This window comes from Ranitomeya variabilis, chromosome 8 (genome assembly GCF_051348905.1).
Source record: "Ranitomeya variabilis isolate aRanVar5 chromosome 8, aRanVar5.hap1, whole genome shotgun sequence".
In the NCBI taxonomy this organism is placed as follows: domain Eukaryota; kingdom Metazoa; phylum Chordata; class Amphibia; order Anura; family Dendrobatidae; genus Ranitomeya; species Ranitomeya variabilis.
This window is the reverse complement of record NC_135239.1, coordinates 211,128,489-211,145,728: the sequence shown is the minus strand read 5'-3', so window position 1 is coordinate 211,145,728 and position 17,240 is coordinate 211,128,489. Positions and strand designations below refer to the sequence as shown.

The 17,240-nt window shown below is 49.4% G+C and overlaps 1 protein-coding gene across 5 annotated transcripts in view; it reads right to left on the bottom strand.

Moving 5' to 3' along the window:
• RAD18 (RAD18 E3 ubiquitin protein ligase) overlaps window positions 1–17,240 on the bottom strand; it is a 232,811-nt gene that overhangs the window by 46,512 nt on the left and 169,059 nt on the right. For 2 of the 5 annotated variants that reach the window (XM_077276771.1, XM_077276775.1), the window contains exon 12: window positions 14,073–14,138. The exons of 1 other annotated variant lie outside the window; for it this stretch is intronic. In XM_077276771.1, coding sequence (XP_077132886.1) covers window positions 14,073–14,138 — 66 coding nt within the window. Of the gene's footprint in view, window positions 1–1,326; window positions 1,763–1,861; window positions 1,994–6,321; window positions 6,398–14,072; window positions 14,139–17,240 lie in introns of those variants that run through there. 2 more of the 5 variants (XR_013218460.1, XM_077276773.1) reach the window with 2 other exon arrangements.

The window sequence follows — 17,240 nt, the reverse complement described above, 5'->3', positions numbered from 1 at the left end:
TTAGCGGTTCCATTGCCTAGACACAGGACTGTGTCGGCCTCCCCCACCACGCCACCAACGCGTACGCCTTGCCTGCACCACTGAAACGTGAGATCACGGAGTCACCATCAGATAAGTGTCTTGTCACTATGGGAATCTTTTATAGCATGTATTATTCTCCCCCCACAGGGACGACATTGCTTTATCCACTGGCAGCATACCATATCCCCAGGGAGGGTCTCCTGTATGTACCCATTGGGTTGCTTGCTTACCTACTCAGCACAGGTATCTAGTGTAGCTATGCCATATACGTATCAGTCCCACTGACTACTCACCGCACAAGGTTATGTATCTTCCACTCTGTTCTGCCCACAGCACCAGATCTTTATGTAATCTTGAGGACATATGAGAATACACGGGACGACCAGTACCTGATTTATAATTTTGCCCACTGTATCTACAGGACAGGTATTACTATGTCTTCATACTTCACAACCCCGTTATTACATAAGATTGATGCCTCATACTCACATATGCATGTATATTTCAAACACAGGATCTGTTCCAGCCGCAGATACGGCTCTTTTGCATGGACATACGTTATTTAGCGTTCCAGCTAGGTCAGTGTATTGTTTTGTATTTGCTACACGGGCACTATACAGGGTGCTTACACCATATAGATACTACCAAAGGGACGCCTGGTCCATACCACTTGATAAATATGATAAATATAATTAAGGTCTTGGTTAGCCCGTTATCTGGTGATGTGAAACCTTAGCTGCTATCTCATGCTATATTGTTCTCTTTAGGTATATCGCCATATCATTGTATATAACTCAACACAATTTAAAGGATCCTTCTTTATATGCAAGAGAAATTCAACAGGGTATGTTCTTCCTCCAGTACCGGTTTTTGCAAATATTATGGTCTTCTTCCCTCTTTTTGTACAGTCCGCCTTTTTCTGTATATTCCAGTTGTGCAGAATGCGCTACCTTTTTGGTCGTTATACAGTATGCCCATTGGCAGCTCATCGACTTTGATATGGATTCTTTGCTCTCTTCTGTATATTTGTATATATGTATATGTTTACCTGTTTGTAAATATTTTTTGTTTGTTTCTTTGCTTGTTACAGCGGTTTTGTGAACAAGGCCACGAGTTGGCCGAAACGTCAAATTCGCCTAGTATCTTATTCTCTTCAATTCAAATAAACTCTTCAATTTATGCATCTGAAAATCATACGAGTGCAGTGATTTTTCTGACTTTATGATACATGGGATTAAAACATCCCGTTCACTAGCACCGTGGACTATATCAATTGAGTGCTGGCTTTGATTTCTTCTCTACAGCCTATGGAGCTGGAGACGTGTGAGGATAGAAGCCCTGTGACCGGTACAAGGGATGAATGGATGTCGCCTCCTGGCATCTTGTGTGCGTCAGGGACGGAGCCTTTATTGCAGGGCGTGATTCACATTTATACAGACAGGTCAAATGTTCAGGCACGAGCTGCCCTGCAGAGATGACGGCCGGACCTGCGCTGCCCTGCAGAGATGATGGCAGCACCCGGGCATCTACAACGTCTCATCGCGCCCGATGCACAGGCTGGCACTGTGCACCGTCCATGTTACTTCCATCTGATTATTCTGTGCATGTTTTTAGAAGGAAACCATCTGAGTGTCGGCTACTTGTAAGCTCAGGGACTCCAGCTTAGCCGCACTGCCTATTGGAGTCTGTGTCGTCCACTGCTCCATTCTTTACACTTCAGCTCTGCTCGCTCACATTAGGGCTGTGTATAAGAATAATCCCAGCAGGGAGTCAGTGCACCGAGAATGAATTTCCATTTCAGCAGGTAGAAAATAATTATAATCTATAAGTAATAAATTACCATTTATATAGCAGCAGACTGACACATGGGGCGACCTCGCACAGACCCTACACGTGGGGGTCTGCGACATACGGACGCTCCTGCCACATGCTGAGGGTCAGCATAATAATCTAAGGCGTTCTGCAGCAAGATCTGAAATGGATACAAAGTTCAGTCAGAGGATCTCATCAGAGAAGAACTCAAGTCCTAAAGTCCTTGAGACACAAGTCTGTAATGTCAGGTTCTCAAAATCCCATCCAGCTATTTATAGCTCATGTTCAAGGACTCAGGAGCGTCTCCATCTGTCCCGAAAACTGTGCTCAGGATCTCACAGACAGCCCAACACACTGCGCTCTGCATCCCTGGAAAACCCGACACACTGAGCTCAGCGTCCCCGCCACACTGCGCTCTGCATCCCTGGAAGCCCCCACACACTGCGCTCTGCATCCCTGGAAAACCCGCCACACTGCGCTCTGCATCCCTGGAAAACCCGACACACTGAGCTCAGCGTCCCCGCCACACTGCGCTCTGCATCCCTGGAAAACCCGACACACTGCGCTCAGCGTCCCCGTCACACTGCGCTCTGCATCCCTGGAAAACTCGACACACTGCGCTCTGCATCTCTGGAAGCCCCCACACACTGCGCACTGCATCCCTGGAAAACCCGACACACTGCGCTCTGCATACCTGGAAAACCCGCCACACTGAGCTCAGCGTCCCCGCCACACTGCGCTCTGCATCCCTGGAAGCCCCCACACACTGCGCTCTGCATCCCTGGAAAACCCGACACACTGCGCTCTGCATCCCTGGAAAACCCGACACTGCGCTCAGCATCCCCGACACACTGCGCTCAGCATCCCCGACACACTGCGCTCAGCATCCCCGACACACTGCGCTCAGCATCCCCGACACACTGCGCTCAGCATCCCCGACACACTGCGCTCAGCATCCCCGACACACTGCGCTCTGCATCCCCGACACACTGCGCTCTGCATCCCCGACACACTGCGCTCTGCACCCCCGACACACTGCGCTCTGCACCCCCGACACACTGCGCTCTGCACCCCCGACACACTGCGCTCTGCACCCCCGACACACTGCGCTCTGCACCCCCGACACACTGCGCTCTGCACCCCCGACACACTGCGCTCTGCACCCCCGACACACTGCGCTCTGCACCCCCGACACACTGCGCTCTGCACCCCCGACACACTGCGCTCTGCACCCCCGACACACTGCGCTCTGCACCCCCGACACACTGCGCTCTGCACCCCCGACACACTGCGCTCTGCACCCCCGACACACTGCGCTCTGCACCCCCGACACACTGCGCTCTGCATCCCCGACACACTGCGCTCTGCATCCCCGACACACTGCGCTCTGCATCCCCGACACACTGCGCTCTGCATCCCCGACACACTGCGCTCTGCATCCCCGACACACTGCGCTCTGCATCCCCGACACACTGCGCTCTGCATCCCTGGAAGCTCCAACACACTGCACTCTGCATCCCTGGAAGCCCCGACACGCTGCGCTCTGCATCCCTGGAAGCCCTGACACGCTGCGCTCTGCATCCCTGGAAAACCCGACACACTGGGCTCTGAGTCCCTGGAAAACCCGAGACACTATGCTCTGCATCCCTGGAAGCCCAGACATACTATGCTCTGCATCCCTGGAAGCCCCGACACACTGCGCTCTGCATCCCTGGAAGCCCAGATACACTGCGCTCTGCATCCCATGAAGCTCCGACACACTGCGCTCTGCATCCCTGGAAGCCCAGACATACTATGCTCTGCATCCCTGGAAGCCCAGATACACTGCGCTCTGCATCCCATGAAGCCCCGACACACTGCGCTCTGCATCCCTGGAAGCCCAGACACACTGCGCTCTGCATCCCATGAAACCCCGACACACTGCGCTCTGCATCCCTGGAAGCCCAGACACACTGCGCTCTGCACCCCTGGAAGCCCCGACACACTGCGCTCTGCATCCCATGAAGCCCCAACACACTGCGCTCTATATCCCAGGAAAACCCGACACAGTGCGCTCTGCATCCCTGACACACTGCGTTCTGCATCCGTGGAAGCCCCAACACACTGCGCTCTGCTGCTGGGGTCCTGTGTTCAAATGCCACCAAGGACATCCTTGTTTTCCCCATATTTGCATGGGCTTCCTCCGGTTTTCTCCTACACTCAACAGACCGATAGGGAAAGTAGATTGTGAGCCCGAATGGGGAATTAATGGTGCCAGGTAAGTGTAAGATGCATAAATATACATTCGCTCGTCTTCAGGAGCGCACAGCTCTGTCTCCAGGCTTCCTGATTGATGGGTATGTGCTCCTGAGGACTGACAAGGTACAGCGGTATGGACACACTTTTGCTGTGAACTGTGCCCCCTGCGATGTCGCCAGCACGGGCAGCTTTACCTCTGCAGTATGGTAGGAGCACAGAGTCATGGACAGGTCCAGCGATCCTGCCGCCAGAGCAGCCTATAAGAGTGTGCTCCTTCCTGACGTGGCTGATGACATAGGCAGCGATCAGGAGACTATCGGACTAACAATCCCTCTGATCTGAGGATATTTAATGAGAATTAAACTGCACAGGTGTTTGTTTTTATGTGAAATTTGCAAATGTAACCCTTACTGAACATGAGACCGCCGATTAAGCCTCATGTATATAAGCGCAGCTCTATTATACTGTATAGTTTACCCTGCAAATGTAAAAGCTGCGCACAAACCACAGGGAGGACGACATGTCTGTCTGCAGAGATTCCTATCTCCTGAGGAAATTCAATAATATCTTGGATACTGGCTGTTCTGTTCCTGTAACACTTAATGAATCGAATCAATCTCATTGTGTCTCTGGAAACAAAACAATAAATTCCACACTGTCCAGAGACGTCCGGTGTTAGCCTCTCCTATGGGTTTTTGTGTGACCTGTCCAGATTTCTTGGTATACAAAGATACATGATAAGATCCTGTCTGCAGCCACCACTAGGGGGAGCTCCCTGTATATAGAGATACATGATAAGATCCTGTCTGCAGCCACCACTAGGGGGAGCTCCCTGTATACAGAGATACATGATAAGATCCTGTCTGCAGCCACCACTAGGGGGAGCTCCCTGTATACAGAGATACATGATAAGATCCTGTCTGCAGCCACCACTAGGGGGAGCTCCCTGTATACAGAGATACATGATAAGATCCTGTCTGCAGCCACCACTAGGGGGAGCTCCCTGTATACAGAGATACATGATAAGATCCTGTCTGCAGCCACCACTAGGGGGAGCTCCCTGTATACAGAGATACATGATAAGATCCTGTCTGCAGCCACCACTAGGGGGAGCTCCCTGTATACAGAGATACATGATAAGATCCTGTCTGCAGCCACCACTAGGGGGAGCTCCCTGTATACAGAGATACATGATAAGATTCTGTCTGCAGCCACCACTAGGGGGAGCTCCCTGTATACAGAGATAAATGATAAGAAACTGTCTGCAGTCACCACTAGGGGGAGCTCCCTGTATACAGAGATACATGATAAGATCCTGTCTGCAGTCACCACTAGGGGGAGCTCCCTGTATACAGAGATACATGATAAGGTCCTGTCTGCAGTCACCACTAGGGGAAGCTCCCTGTATACAGAGATACATGATAAGAAACTGTCTGCAGTCACCACTAGGGGGAGCTCCCTGTACACAGAGATACATGATAAGATCCTGTCTGCAGCCACCACTAGGGGGAGCTCCCTGTATAGAGATACATGATAAGATCCTGTCTGCAGCCACCACTAGGGGGAGCTCCCTGTATACAGAGATACATGATAAGATCCTGTCTGCAGTCTCCACTAGAGGGAGCTCCCTGTATACAGAGATACATGATAAGATCCTGTCTGCAGTCACCACTAGGGGGAGCTCCCTGTATCCAGAGATACATGATAAGATCCTGTCTGCAGTCACCACTAGGGGGAGCTCCCAGGATAGATATTGGCGGTGTATTACTAATATATGCCATTAAAGTTGGTGCAGATGTCGTGGTATCTGTTAGACCACACTGACTGTTAAAACTAGGTCTCCAGAAACGGATTTGCTGAACCTCCACAGTAATCATTGGTTTCTCGCATCTCAATCAGTTGAGATATTAGTAACACACTTGATCCAGATAATGGCTGTAAACCTGAGATTGAGTGACGGACCCCGGGCTCAGGCCCCCAGCGGGCCGACATTAGTGATCATCCTCAGTATAGATGGGAAATCCATTACAATCTGGTTGGAGTTGACCTTTAATTAACACCGGTGAGAATGTCAAGAAAGTGACCTGACCAAACGTACTGACCCTGAAGGCTGCGGCGCAGAGGAACGTCCGCGGGGCCAGGATCTAATTATCACCGAGGAGCAGAAAACGGAAACGCTGAAATGTTTTATTCATGCTGTTGTCTCTTATCAGCAGGAGCTTTTAATTAATGTTTAATGAATCTAATACATCGATCAGCAACCTTCTAACACAGATCAGCAACACCTCTGCTTCCTGACAGTGAATGGGAACATTGTTCTTTACATCTAGAGGAGGAAAGCTGGCAGTTTAGGCTCCGTCCACGTCTGCCTTGAAAGTTTAGTTTGGAGACTGCATTGAAGATGCAGCAAAAAAATATCAGACAATGACGCAAACACGAAAGACCCCCTATTATAGTCAGTAGGGTCCTTGGGGTGTGCTAGTGTCCATTATTGGATGAGTTTGGTCACGGTCAGCTCCTGTGATGGAGCAGAGCAATAGAAACGGAGAATGCAGATGGTTAGAGGTTGATACTTCTCACATCTGAGTGTTTGTTACAGTGGCTCGGTCAGTGGGCAGCATGAAACCCCCTTTTGTGAGGATGTGATTGAGCAGAGATGTGGTGGAGCACGACCCGATGACTGACACGTTCTGCTTTATACTTTAAAATCCTGCAGCGATAATCGCATCAATCCGGGATCACAAGGTGAAAAGATCAGGACAGAGCAGGAACTACAAGTCCCAGCATACTCCAGTATTCTGCACATAAAAGGATCACCCGACCAAGCCACTCCATGCCGGTTATAGTAAACAACGTCCCATAAAGTGTAAATGGAGCCCCCTCATATCCATCAGAGCACTGTTAGCGTATGTGCACGTTACGTGTCTGCAGCAGACATTTCTGCACCATTTCTGCTTCTCTTGGTGTAAAAAATTAACATCTTTGCTTTGTTTTTTTTAACTTGTGTTTCTGGTGCAGATTTCAGCAAAAAATGACATTGCAGATTAACCCCTTAGTGACAGAGCCAATTTGGTACTTAATGACCGAGCCAATTTTTACAATTCTGACCAGTGTCACTTTATAAGGTTATAACTCTGGAACGCTTTATCGGATCCCGCTGATTCTGAGATTGTTTTTTTTTGACATGTTGTACTTCAAGTTAGTGGTAACATTTCTTCGATATTACTTGCGATTATTTATGAAAAAAATGGAAATATGGCGAAAATTTTTAAAATTTTGCAATTTTCAAACTTTGTATTTTTATGCCCTTAAATCAGAGAGATATGTCACAAAAAATAGTTAATAAATAACATTTCTCACATGTCTACTTTACATCAGCACAATTTTGGAAACAATTTTTTTTTTTGTTAGGGAGTTATAAGGGTTAAAAGTTGACCAGCAATTTCTCATTTTTACAACACCATGTTTTTTTTAGGGACCACATCACCTTTGAAGTGATTTTGAGGGGTCTATATGATAGAAAATAACCAAGTGTGACACCATTCTAAAAACTGCACCCCTCAAGCTGCTCAAAACCACATTCAAGAAGTTTATTAACCCTTTACGTACTTCACAGGAACTAAAACAATGTGGAAGAAAAAAATGAACATTTTACTTTTTTTTGCAAACATTTTACTTCAGAACCATTTTTGTTAATTTTCACAAGTGTAAAAACAGAAATTTAACCACAAATTTTGTTGTGCAATTTTTCCTGAGTACGCAGATACCCCATATGTGGAGGTAAACCACTGTTTGGGCGCACCGCAGAGCTTGGAAGTGAAGGAGCACCGTTTGACTGTTTCAATGCAGAATTGGCTGGAATTGAGATCGGACGCCATGTCGCGTTTGGAGAGCCCCTAATGTGCCTAAACAGTGGAAACCCCCCACAAGTGACACCATTTTGGAAACTAGACCCCCCAAGGAACTTATCTACATGTGTGGTGAGCACTTTGAACCCCCAAGTGCTTCACAGAAGTTTATAACGTAGAGCCGTGAAAATAAAAAATCGCATTTGTTTTCACAAAAATGATTTTTTCGCCCACAAATTCTTATTTTCACAAGGGTAACAGGAGAAATTAGACCACAAAAGTTGTTGTGCAATTTCTCCTGAGTACGTCGATACCCCATATGTGGAGGTAAACCACTGTTTGGGCGCACCGCAGAGCTTGGAAGTGAAGGAGCACCGTTTGACTTTTTCAATGCAGAATTGGCTGGAATTGAGATCGGATGCCATGTTGCGTTTGGAGAGTCCCTGATGTGCCTAAACAGTGGAAACCCCCCACAAGTGACACCATTTTGGAAACTAGACCCCCCAAGGAACTTATCTAGATGTGTGGTGAGCACTTTGAACCCCCAAGTGCTTCACAGAAGTTTATAACGTAGAGCCGTGAAAATAAAAAATCTCATTTTTTCTACAAAAATGATCTTTTTGCCCCCAAATTTTTATTTTCACAAGGGTAACAGGAGAAATTAGACCACAAAAGTTGTTGTGCAATTTCTCCTGAGTACGTCGATACCCCATATATGGGGGTAAACCACTGTTTGGGCGCACCACAGAGCTTGGAAGAGAAGGAGTGTCGTTTTACTTTTTCAATGTAGAATTGGCTGGAATTGAGATCGGACGCCATGTCACGTTTGGAGAGCCGCTGATGTGCCTAAACAGTAGAGACCCCACACATATGACACCATTTTGGAAACTAGACCCCTTAAGGAACTTATCTAGATGTGTGGTGAGCACTTTAAACCCCCAGGTGCTTCACAGAAGTTTATAACGTAGAGCCGTGAAAATAAAAAAATCACATTTTTTCTACAAAAATGATCTTTTTGCCTCCAAATTTTTATTTTACCAAGGGTAACAGGAGAAAATGGACCCCAGAAGCTGTTGTACAATTTGTCTTGAGTACGCCGACACCCCATATGTGGGGGTAAACCACTGTTTGGGCGCATGGCTGAGCTCGGAAGCAAAGGAGCGCCATTTGACTTTTCAATGCAAAATTGACTGGAATTGAGATCGGACGCCATGTCGCGTTTGGAGAGCCCCTGATGTGCCTAAACAGCAGAAACCCCCCAAAAGTGACCCCATTTTGGAAACTAGACCCCCCATGGAACTTATCTAGATGTGTAGTGAGAACTTTGAATGCCCAAGTGCATCACAGAAGTTTATAATGCAGAGTCGTGAAAATAAAAAATATATATTTTTTAACAATAAAGATTTTTTAGCCCCCAAGTTTTAATTTTCACAAGGGTAACAAGAGAAATTGGACCCCAAAAGTTGTTGTCTAATTTGTCCTGAGTATGCTGGTACCCCATATGTGGGGGTAAACCACTGTTTGGGCGCACGGCAGAGCTCGGAAGGGAAGGAGTGCCATTTTGGAATGCAGACTTTGATAGAATTGTCTGCGGGCGTTATGTTGCCTTTGCAGACCCCTAATGTACCTAAACAGTAGAAACCCCCAACAAGTGACCCCATTTTGGAAAATAGACCCCCCAAGGAACTTATCTAGATATGTGGTGAGAACTTTGAATGCCCAAGTGCTTCACAGACGTTTATAATGCAGAGTAGTGAAAATAAAAAATATTTTTTTTCCCACAAAAAAGATTTTTTTAGCCCCAAAATTTTTATTTTCACAAGGGTAACAAGAGAAATTGGACCCCAAAAGTTGTTGTCCAATTTGTCCTGAGTATGCTGGTACCCCATATGTGGGGGTAAACCACTGTTTGGGCGCACGGCAGAGCTCGGAAGGGAAGGAGCGCCATTTTGGAATGCAGACTTTGATAGAATTGTCTGCGGGCGTTATGTTGCGTTTGCAGACCCCTAATGTACCAAAACAGTAGAAACCCCCACAAGTGACCAAATTTTGGAAACTAGACCCCCTAAGGAACTTATCTAGATATGTGGTGAGAACTTTGAAAGCTCAAGTGCTTCACAGAAATTTATAATGCAGAGTAGTGAAAATAAAAAAATATATTTTTTTCCAACAAAAAAGATTTTTAGCCCCCAAGTTTTTATTTTCACAAGGGTAACAGGAGAAATTGGACCCCAAAAGTTGTTGTCCAATTTATCCCGAGTACGCTGATGCCCCATATGTGGGGGTAAACCACTGTTTGGGCGCACGGCAGAGCTCAGAAGGGAGGGAGTACCATTTGACTTTTTTAGCGCAAAATTGGCTGTCGTGTTTGGAGACCCCCTGATGTACCTAAACAGTGGAAACCCCCCAATTCTAACTCCAACCCTAACCCCAACACAGCCCTAACCCTAATCTCAACCCGATCCATAATCCTAATCACAACCCTAACGATAATCACAACCCTAACCCCAAAACAGCCCTAATCTCAACCCTAACCATAACCCTAATCAAAACCCTAAATCCAACACACCCCTAACCCTAATCCCAACCCTAACCCTAATCCCAACCCTAATCCCAAACGTAACACTAATCCCAACCCTAATCCAAACCCTAACCCTAATCCCAACTCTAACCCTAACTTTAGCCCCAACCCTAACTTTAGCCCCAACCCTAACCATAACTTTAGCCCCCGTCGTCACAAAAAAAGTTCAATGTAACCTTTTTTTTGTACGTCGCGTCCGCCATTTCCGCGGATGCGTGGCTGTAACTCTGCCCCCTCCTCCCCAGGACATAGACTGGGCAGCGGATGCGTTGAAAAACTGCATCCGCTGCCCACGTTGTGCACAATTTTCACAACGTGCGTCGGTACATCGGGCCGACGCATTGCGACCGCCCCGTACCGACGCAAGTGTGAAAGAAGCCTAAGGCTACTTTCACACTAGCGTCGTACTCGGCCCATCGCAGTGTGTCGGGCCGACGTACCGACGCTAGCGTTGTAAGCGCCGCACAATGGGTGCAGCGGATGCTGTTTTTTCAACGCATCCGCTGCCCCATTGTGAGGTGCGGGGAGGCGCGGGTGGAGTTCCGGCCACGCATGCGCGGTCGGAAATGGCGGACACGTCGCACAAAAAAGTTACATGTTGTTTTTTTTGTGTCGACGGTCCGCCGAAGCACGACGCATCCGTCGCACGACGGATGCGACATGTGGCAATCCGTCGCAATGCGTCGCTAATGCAAGCCAATGGAGAAAAAACGCATCCTGCAAGCACTTTTGCAGGATGCGTTTTTTCTCCAACGACGCATTGCGACGGAAGCCAAAAAACGCTAGTGTGAAAGTAGCCTAACCCTAACCCTAGCCCTAACCCTAAATTTAGCCCCAACCCTAACTCTAACCCTAACTCTAACCCTAACCCTAACTCTAACCCTAACTCTAACCCTAACCCTAACCCTAACTCTAACCCTAACCCTAACTCTAACCCTAACCCTAATTTTAGCCCCAACTTGTCTTCTCCTGCCGGCCGGCAGATGGCAGCAGATGGCGGGCGCACTGCGCATGCGCCCGCCATGATGAAAAAGCCGGCTGGCAGGAGAAGACAGAAGAGGACCCAGGGACCCCGGGTGAGTATGATAGGGTCCCCGAATCCCCCTATATCTCTGTCCTCTGATGTGCGATCACATCAGAGGACAGAGAAATAACTGATCGCTTTTTTTTTTTTTTTTTTTGCGGTCGCCGGTAAACTGTTAATTACCGGCGATCGCAAAGCAGGGGTCGGTGCAAACCGACCCCGATCATGTTCTTTGGGGTCTCGGCTACCCCCGGCAGCCGAGACCCCAAAGAACATCCGGGTGCCGGGCGCACTGCGCGTGCGCCCGCCATTTTTTTCCGGAAAAAAGATGGCGGCGCCCATGGGGAGACACGAGGAGCACCGGGGGAGGTAGGTAAGTATTGGGGGGCTATTGGGGGCCATCGGGGACCACATTTCTCTGTCCTCCGATGTGCGATCACATCGGAGGACAGAGAAATTAAACGGCAAATCGCGTTTTTTTTTTTTTGTTGCGACCGCCGGTAAACGGTTAATTACCGGCGATCGCAACTCGGGGGTCGGTAAAAACCCCCCGAATCATGTTCTCTGGGGTCTCGGCTACCCTCGGCAACCAAGACCCCAGAGAAAATCCGACTCTGGGGGGCGCTATTCACTTTTTCCACAGCGCCGTTAATTAACGGCGCTGTGGATTAAGTACCCTTAGCGGCCGCCGTTAAAAGGCGTATCAGCGGTCGTTAAGGGGTTAATATCAGCACCGAATCTGCAAGTCACAAATAAGCCACGTGTGCACAAGACTCCAGGATTCACATTCCCTTTGCTGGGACTAGGAAATCCTTCAGGTTTTGTGACAATCTGCACTAAAAAAAAAGCACTAAGCAAAAATGCAACGTGTGCACACAGCCTTATAATTAAAGGGATTGCCCAGCAGTATCGGGGCAGGACCGCATTGCATCTAGTCACATGGCGACGTCAGATACTGTACAGGTGTCATACACAGGGCTTATTTACTCCTGATGGTGCACTACAGGGCGCATACAACAAGACCGGGCAGCCTGCGAGCAGCACAATGCTAGGAAGGATTGTAAACCGCAATGTCACTATTCACTGACTGCAAGCAGAGAACAGACATGGGAGGAAACGCAAAGTACATAAGAAGGTGCAAAACGTTTCATCACACAAGGAGTAAATCGCGCGGTGACTGGAGACACTTCAGACCCCCTGAGTGGTGAGCGTGCTCATGTGTCTGGTGCGTGCATGCCAGCATGGAGATGATCCATATTCTGTTTCCATCTACAAGCCTATGGAGTAATTAGCGATAAATCAGGCGCAGGCGGCCCCCGAGGAAGAGATATTTTTAGGCTACTAGATGAATTTCTGTGCACGGCCCTCCACACTTCAAAGAGAGAAGTTATTACCCAGGACTGATATCATCTACAGAGGGGGGGGGAGGGGGCGCAGGACGAGAAGGCCCCCCCCCCACGTGCGCAGGACGAGAGGCACCCCCCCGCGTGAGCAGGACGAGAGGCACCCCCCAGCGTGAGCAGGACGAGAGGCACCCCCCAGCGTGAGCAGGACGAGAGGCACCCCCCAGCGTGAGCAGGACGAGAGGCACCCCCCAGCGTGAGCAGGACGAGAGGCACCCCCCAGCGTGAGCAGGACGAGAGGCACCCCCCAGCGTGAGCAGGACGAGAGGCACCCCCCAGCGTGAGCAGGACGAGAGGCACCCCCGCGTGAGCAGGACGAGAGGCACCCTCCCCCTGCGTGAGCAGGACGAGAGGCACCCTCCCCCTGCGTGAGCAGGACGAGAGGCACCCCCCCCCTGCGTGAGCAGGACGAGAGGCACCCCCCCCCGCGTGAGCAGGACGAGAGGCACCCCCCCTGCGTGAGCAGGACGAGAGGCACCCCCCCCCCAGCGTGCGCAGGACGAGAGGCACCCCCCAGCGTGCGCAGGACGAGAGGCACCCCCCCCGCGTGCGCAGGACGAGAGGCACCCCCCCCGCGTGAGCAGGACGAGAGGCACCCCCCCCGCGTGAGCAGGACGAGAGGCACCCCCCCCCTGCGTGAGCAGGACGAGAGGCCCTTCCCCCTGCGTGAGCAGGACGAGAGGCCCCCCCCCGCGTGTGCAGGACGAGAGGCCCCCTCCCCCCCTGCGTGAGCAGGCCGAGAGGCCCTTCCCCCCCCCCCCTGCGTGAGCAGGACGAGAGGCCCTTCCCCCTGCGTGAGCAGGCCGAGAGGCCCTTCCCCCCCCCCCTGCGTGAGCAGGACGAGAGGCCCCCCCCCGCGTGTGCAGGACGAGAGGCCCCCTCCCCCCCTGCGTGAGCAGGACGAGAGGCCCCCCCCCCCCCCGCGTGTGCAGGACGAGAGGCCCCCTCCCCCCCTGCGTGAGCAGGCCGAGAGGCCCTTCCCCCCCCCCCCTGCGTGAGCAGGACCAGAGGCCCTTCCCCCTGCGTGAGCAGGACGAGAGGCCCCCCCCCGCGTGCGCAGAACGAGAGGCAACCCCCGCGTGCGCAGAACGAGAGGCAACCCCCACGGGCACAGGACGAGATGCCAGAGCTCGTCAGGTACTTACAGTGAGGGATTTAAGGCTTCCAGCTCCGTGGCTTCCTCTATGTCTCGTAAGATGTCAGAACTCGAGCTGAAACATATAGTGGAAGAAGAGAAAATAATCAATATTTGCAAATCTGAGCAAGAGCGGGCTACAAACACACAGCGGGCACGGCGCCATTATCAGGCAGGGTCAGGGATAAAAGTACAAGTCCTTGTCGGCATGATGGGAGTGAGGCACAAAAGTCATGGGGGTCCATAAATGAAACTTTGAGAGGCCTTATAAAATTTACAGTCATGCTCTGCAGATCGTCTGTTACTCTGCTTGGGAGAAAACGGACAACTGGGTGTCACCAGTAGGGTGTGTGTGTCTCAACTGACCAATCAGGGCAGCCTGCGTCAGTGTAAGGACACACCCCTTTGACTTGAGGACTGGTAATATCCAGTGATACATAACAGAGGAATGACACTAATGAGAGCAGGAATGGTTACTTTGTATGTCGGTGACAGCGCCCCTGGGCTCCGCAGTCGGATACATTGTTACGAGCGCCAATGATGGATGGTGAATGTTGTTACGACCTCCATTGCTGTGTATACGTCTTGTTACCAAAGCTAATGAAATGTCAGGAATGCAGACAATGTATGGATCATTTACACGGCGAGGTTCTGCTAATCTTCCCCACGCCAGCAACGTACAGTAATACTAAAAGTAAAATACGAGCGGAAGCCATGATGGAAGAAAAGCCCATAGTAGGGAAAAGAGGGGAGAGCACCCAGAAGACGGGGCATCCGCTCCAATCTGTCAGTGTGATGGGTACACGTCCGGGGTGAGGAATGCCAGCAATGAAGCCCCGCACCTGCACCAGAGCTGCATTCACATCCACAGGAGACGCGTCTGCTCCTCCGGACAGCACCATAATTCAGGGATTTACAGCTCTGCATCTCACTAATAGATTAAGACCTCAGACATTCAAAGCATCTTCTCCAGATCTGCGAGAAGATATTAAAAGCAGCTGCCGGGATAATGAGCGGCCGGCGAGATCGCCAAACCCCGATACCAGGAGGCAGGACAGTTATATGGAGGACAAGCAGAATAGTGAGTGCAGCTCTGGGGTATAATACAGGATGTAAGTCAGGATCAGTAATGTAATGTATGTACACAGTGACTGCACCAGCAGAATAGCGAGTGCAGCTCTGGGGTATAATACTATAATACAGGAGGTAACTCAGGATCAGTAATGTAATGTATGTACACAGTGACTGCACCAGCAGAATAGCGAGTGCAGCTCTGGGGTATAATACTATAATACAGGAGGTAACTCAGGATCAGTAATGTAATGTATGTACACAGTGACTGCACCAGCAGAATAGTGAGTGCAGCTCTGGAGTATAATACAGCATGTAACTCAGGATCAGTAATGTAATGTATGTACACAGTGACTGCACCAGCAGAATAGTGAGTGCAGCTCTGGAGTATAATACAGGATGTAACTCCGTATCAGTAATGTAATGTACGGTATGTACACAGTGACTGCACCAGCAGAATAGCGAGTGCAGCTCTGGGGTATAATACAGGATGTAACTCAGGATCAGCAATGTAATGTATGTACACAGTGACTGCACCAGCAGAATAGTGAGTGCAGCTCTGGGGTATAATACAGGATGTAACTCAGGATCAGTAATGTAATGTATGTACACAGTGACTGCACCAGCAGAATAGTGAGTGCAGCTCTGGGGTATAATATAGGATGTAACTCAGGATCAGTAATGTAATGTATGTACACAGTGACTGCACCAGCAGAATAGTGAGTGCAGCTCTGGGGTATAATACAGGATGTAACTCAGGATCAGTAATGTAATGTATGTACACAGTGACTGCACCAGCAGAATAGTGAGTGCAGCTCTGGGGTATAATACAGGATGTAACTCAGGATCAGTAATGTAATGTATGTACACAGTGACTGCACCAGCAGAATAGTGAGTGCAGCTCTGGGGTATAATATAGGATGTAACTCAGGATCAGTAATGTAATGTATGTACACAGTGACTGCACCAGCAGAATAGTGAGTGCAGCTCTGGGGTATAATATAGGATGTAACTCAGGATCAGTAATGTAATGTATGTACACAGTGACTGCACCAGCAGAATAGTGAGTGCAGCTCTGGGGTATAATATAGGATGTAACTCAGGATCAGTAATGTAATGTATGTACACAGTGACTGCACCAGCAGAATAGTGAGTGCAGCTCTGGGGTATAATATAGGATGTAACTCAGGATCAGTAATGTAATGTATGTACACAGTGACTGCACCAGCAGAATAGTGAGTGCAGCTCTGGGGTATAATATAGGATGTAACTCAGGATCAGTAATGTAATGTATGTACACAGTGACTGCACCAGCAGAATAGTGAGTGCAGCTCTGGGGTATAATACAGGATGTAACTCAGGATCAGTAATGTAATGTATGTACACAGTGACTGCACCAGCAGAATAGTGAGTGCAACTCTGGGGTATAATACAGGATGTAACTCAGGATCAGTAATGTAATGTATGTACACAGTGACTGCACCAGCAGAATAGTGAGTGCAGCTCTGGGGTATAATATAGGATGTAACTCAGGATCAGTAATGTAATGTATGTACACAGTGACTGCACCAGCAGAATAGTGAGTGCAACTCTGGGGTATAATACAGGATGTAACTCAGGATCAGTAGAGGATATTTATCTATGTGCTAATAAACTGTAAATTGATGCTCAGAGGTTGCTTATAATCCAGAACAATAAAATGACGCGGTCTCTTTTGATATGATAGGACATGGAAATAGAGGCCAAATTCTGCCGGTTTAGATGACATCACACAAATGATCAGATAAACCTCCAGCAGTCGGAGGAGTCGGCGTCACCTGTGCTTATCATCAGTACAGAGGACGTTACAGACCTGCCGCGTCCCTTAGATTTTCCAATTTGTGACAGCGGGACAGCAGGCTCCACTTACTTTAATTCAGAGATAGAAGTGATAAATTGGCTTGTGGCAGCGAGCATGGAGAGCAACATGAGCAGAACGCGGCAGCGAGGGCCCCAGACGTCCACAGTTATTGCTTTTATAGTGTGATGTCTGGGGGGATAATGGGTAGAGATGGAGACTTGAGAACAGATGGTCTCCTGCCGCCTCCGATCTTGTCCATCATCCCAG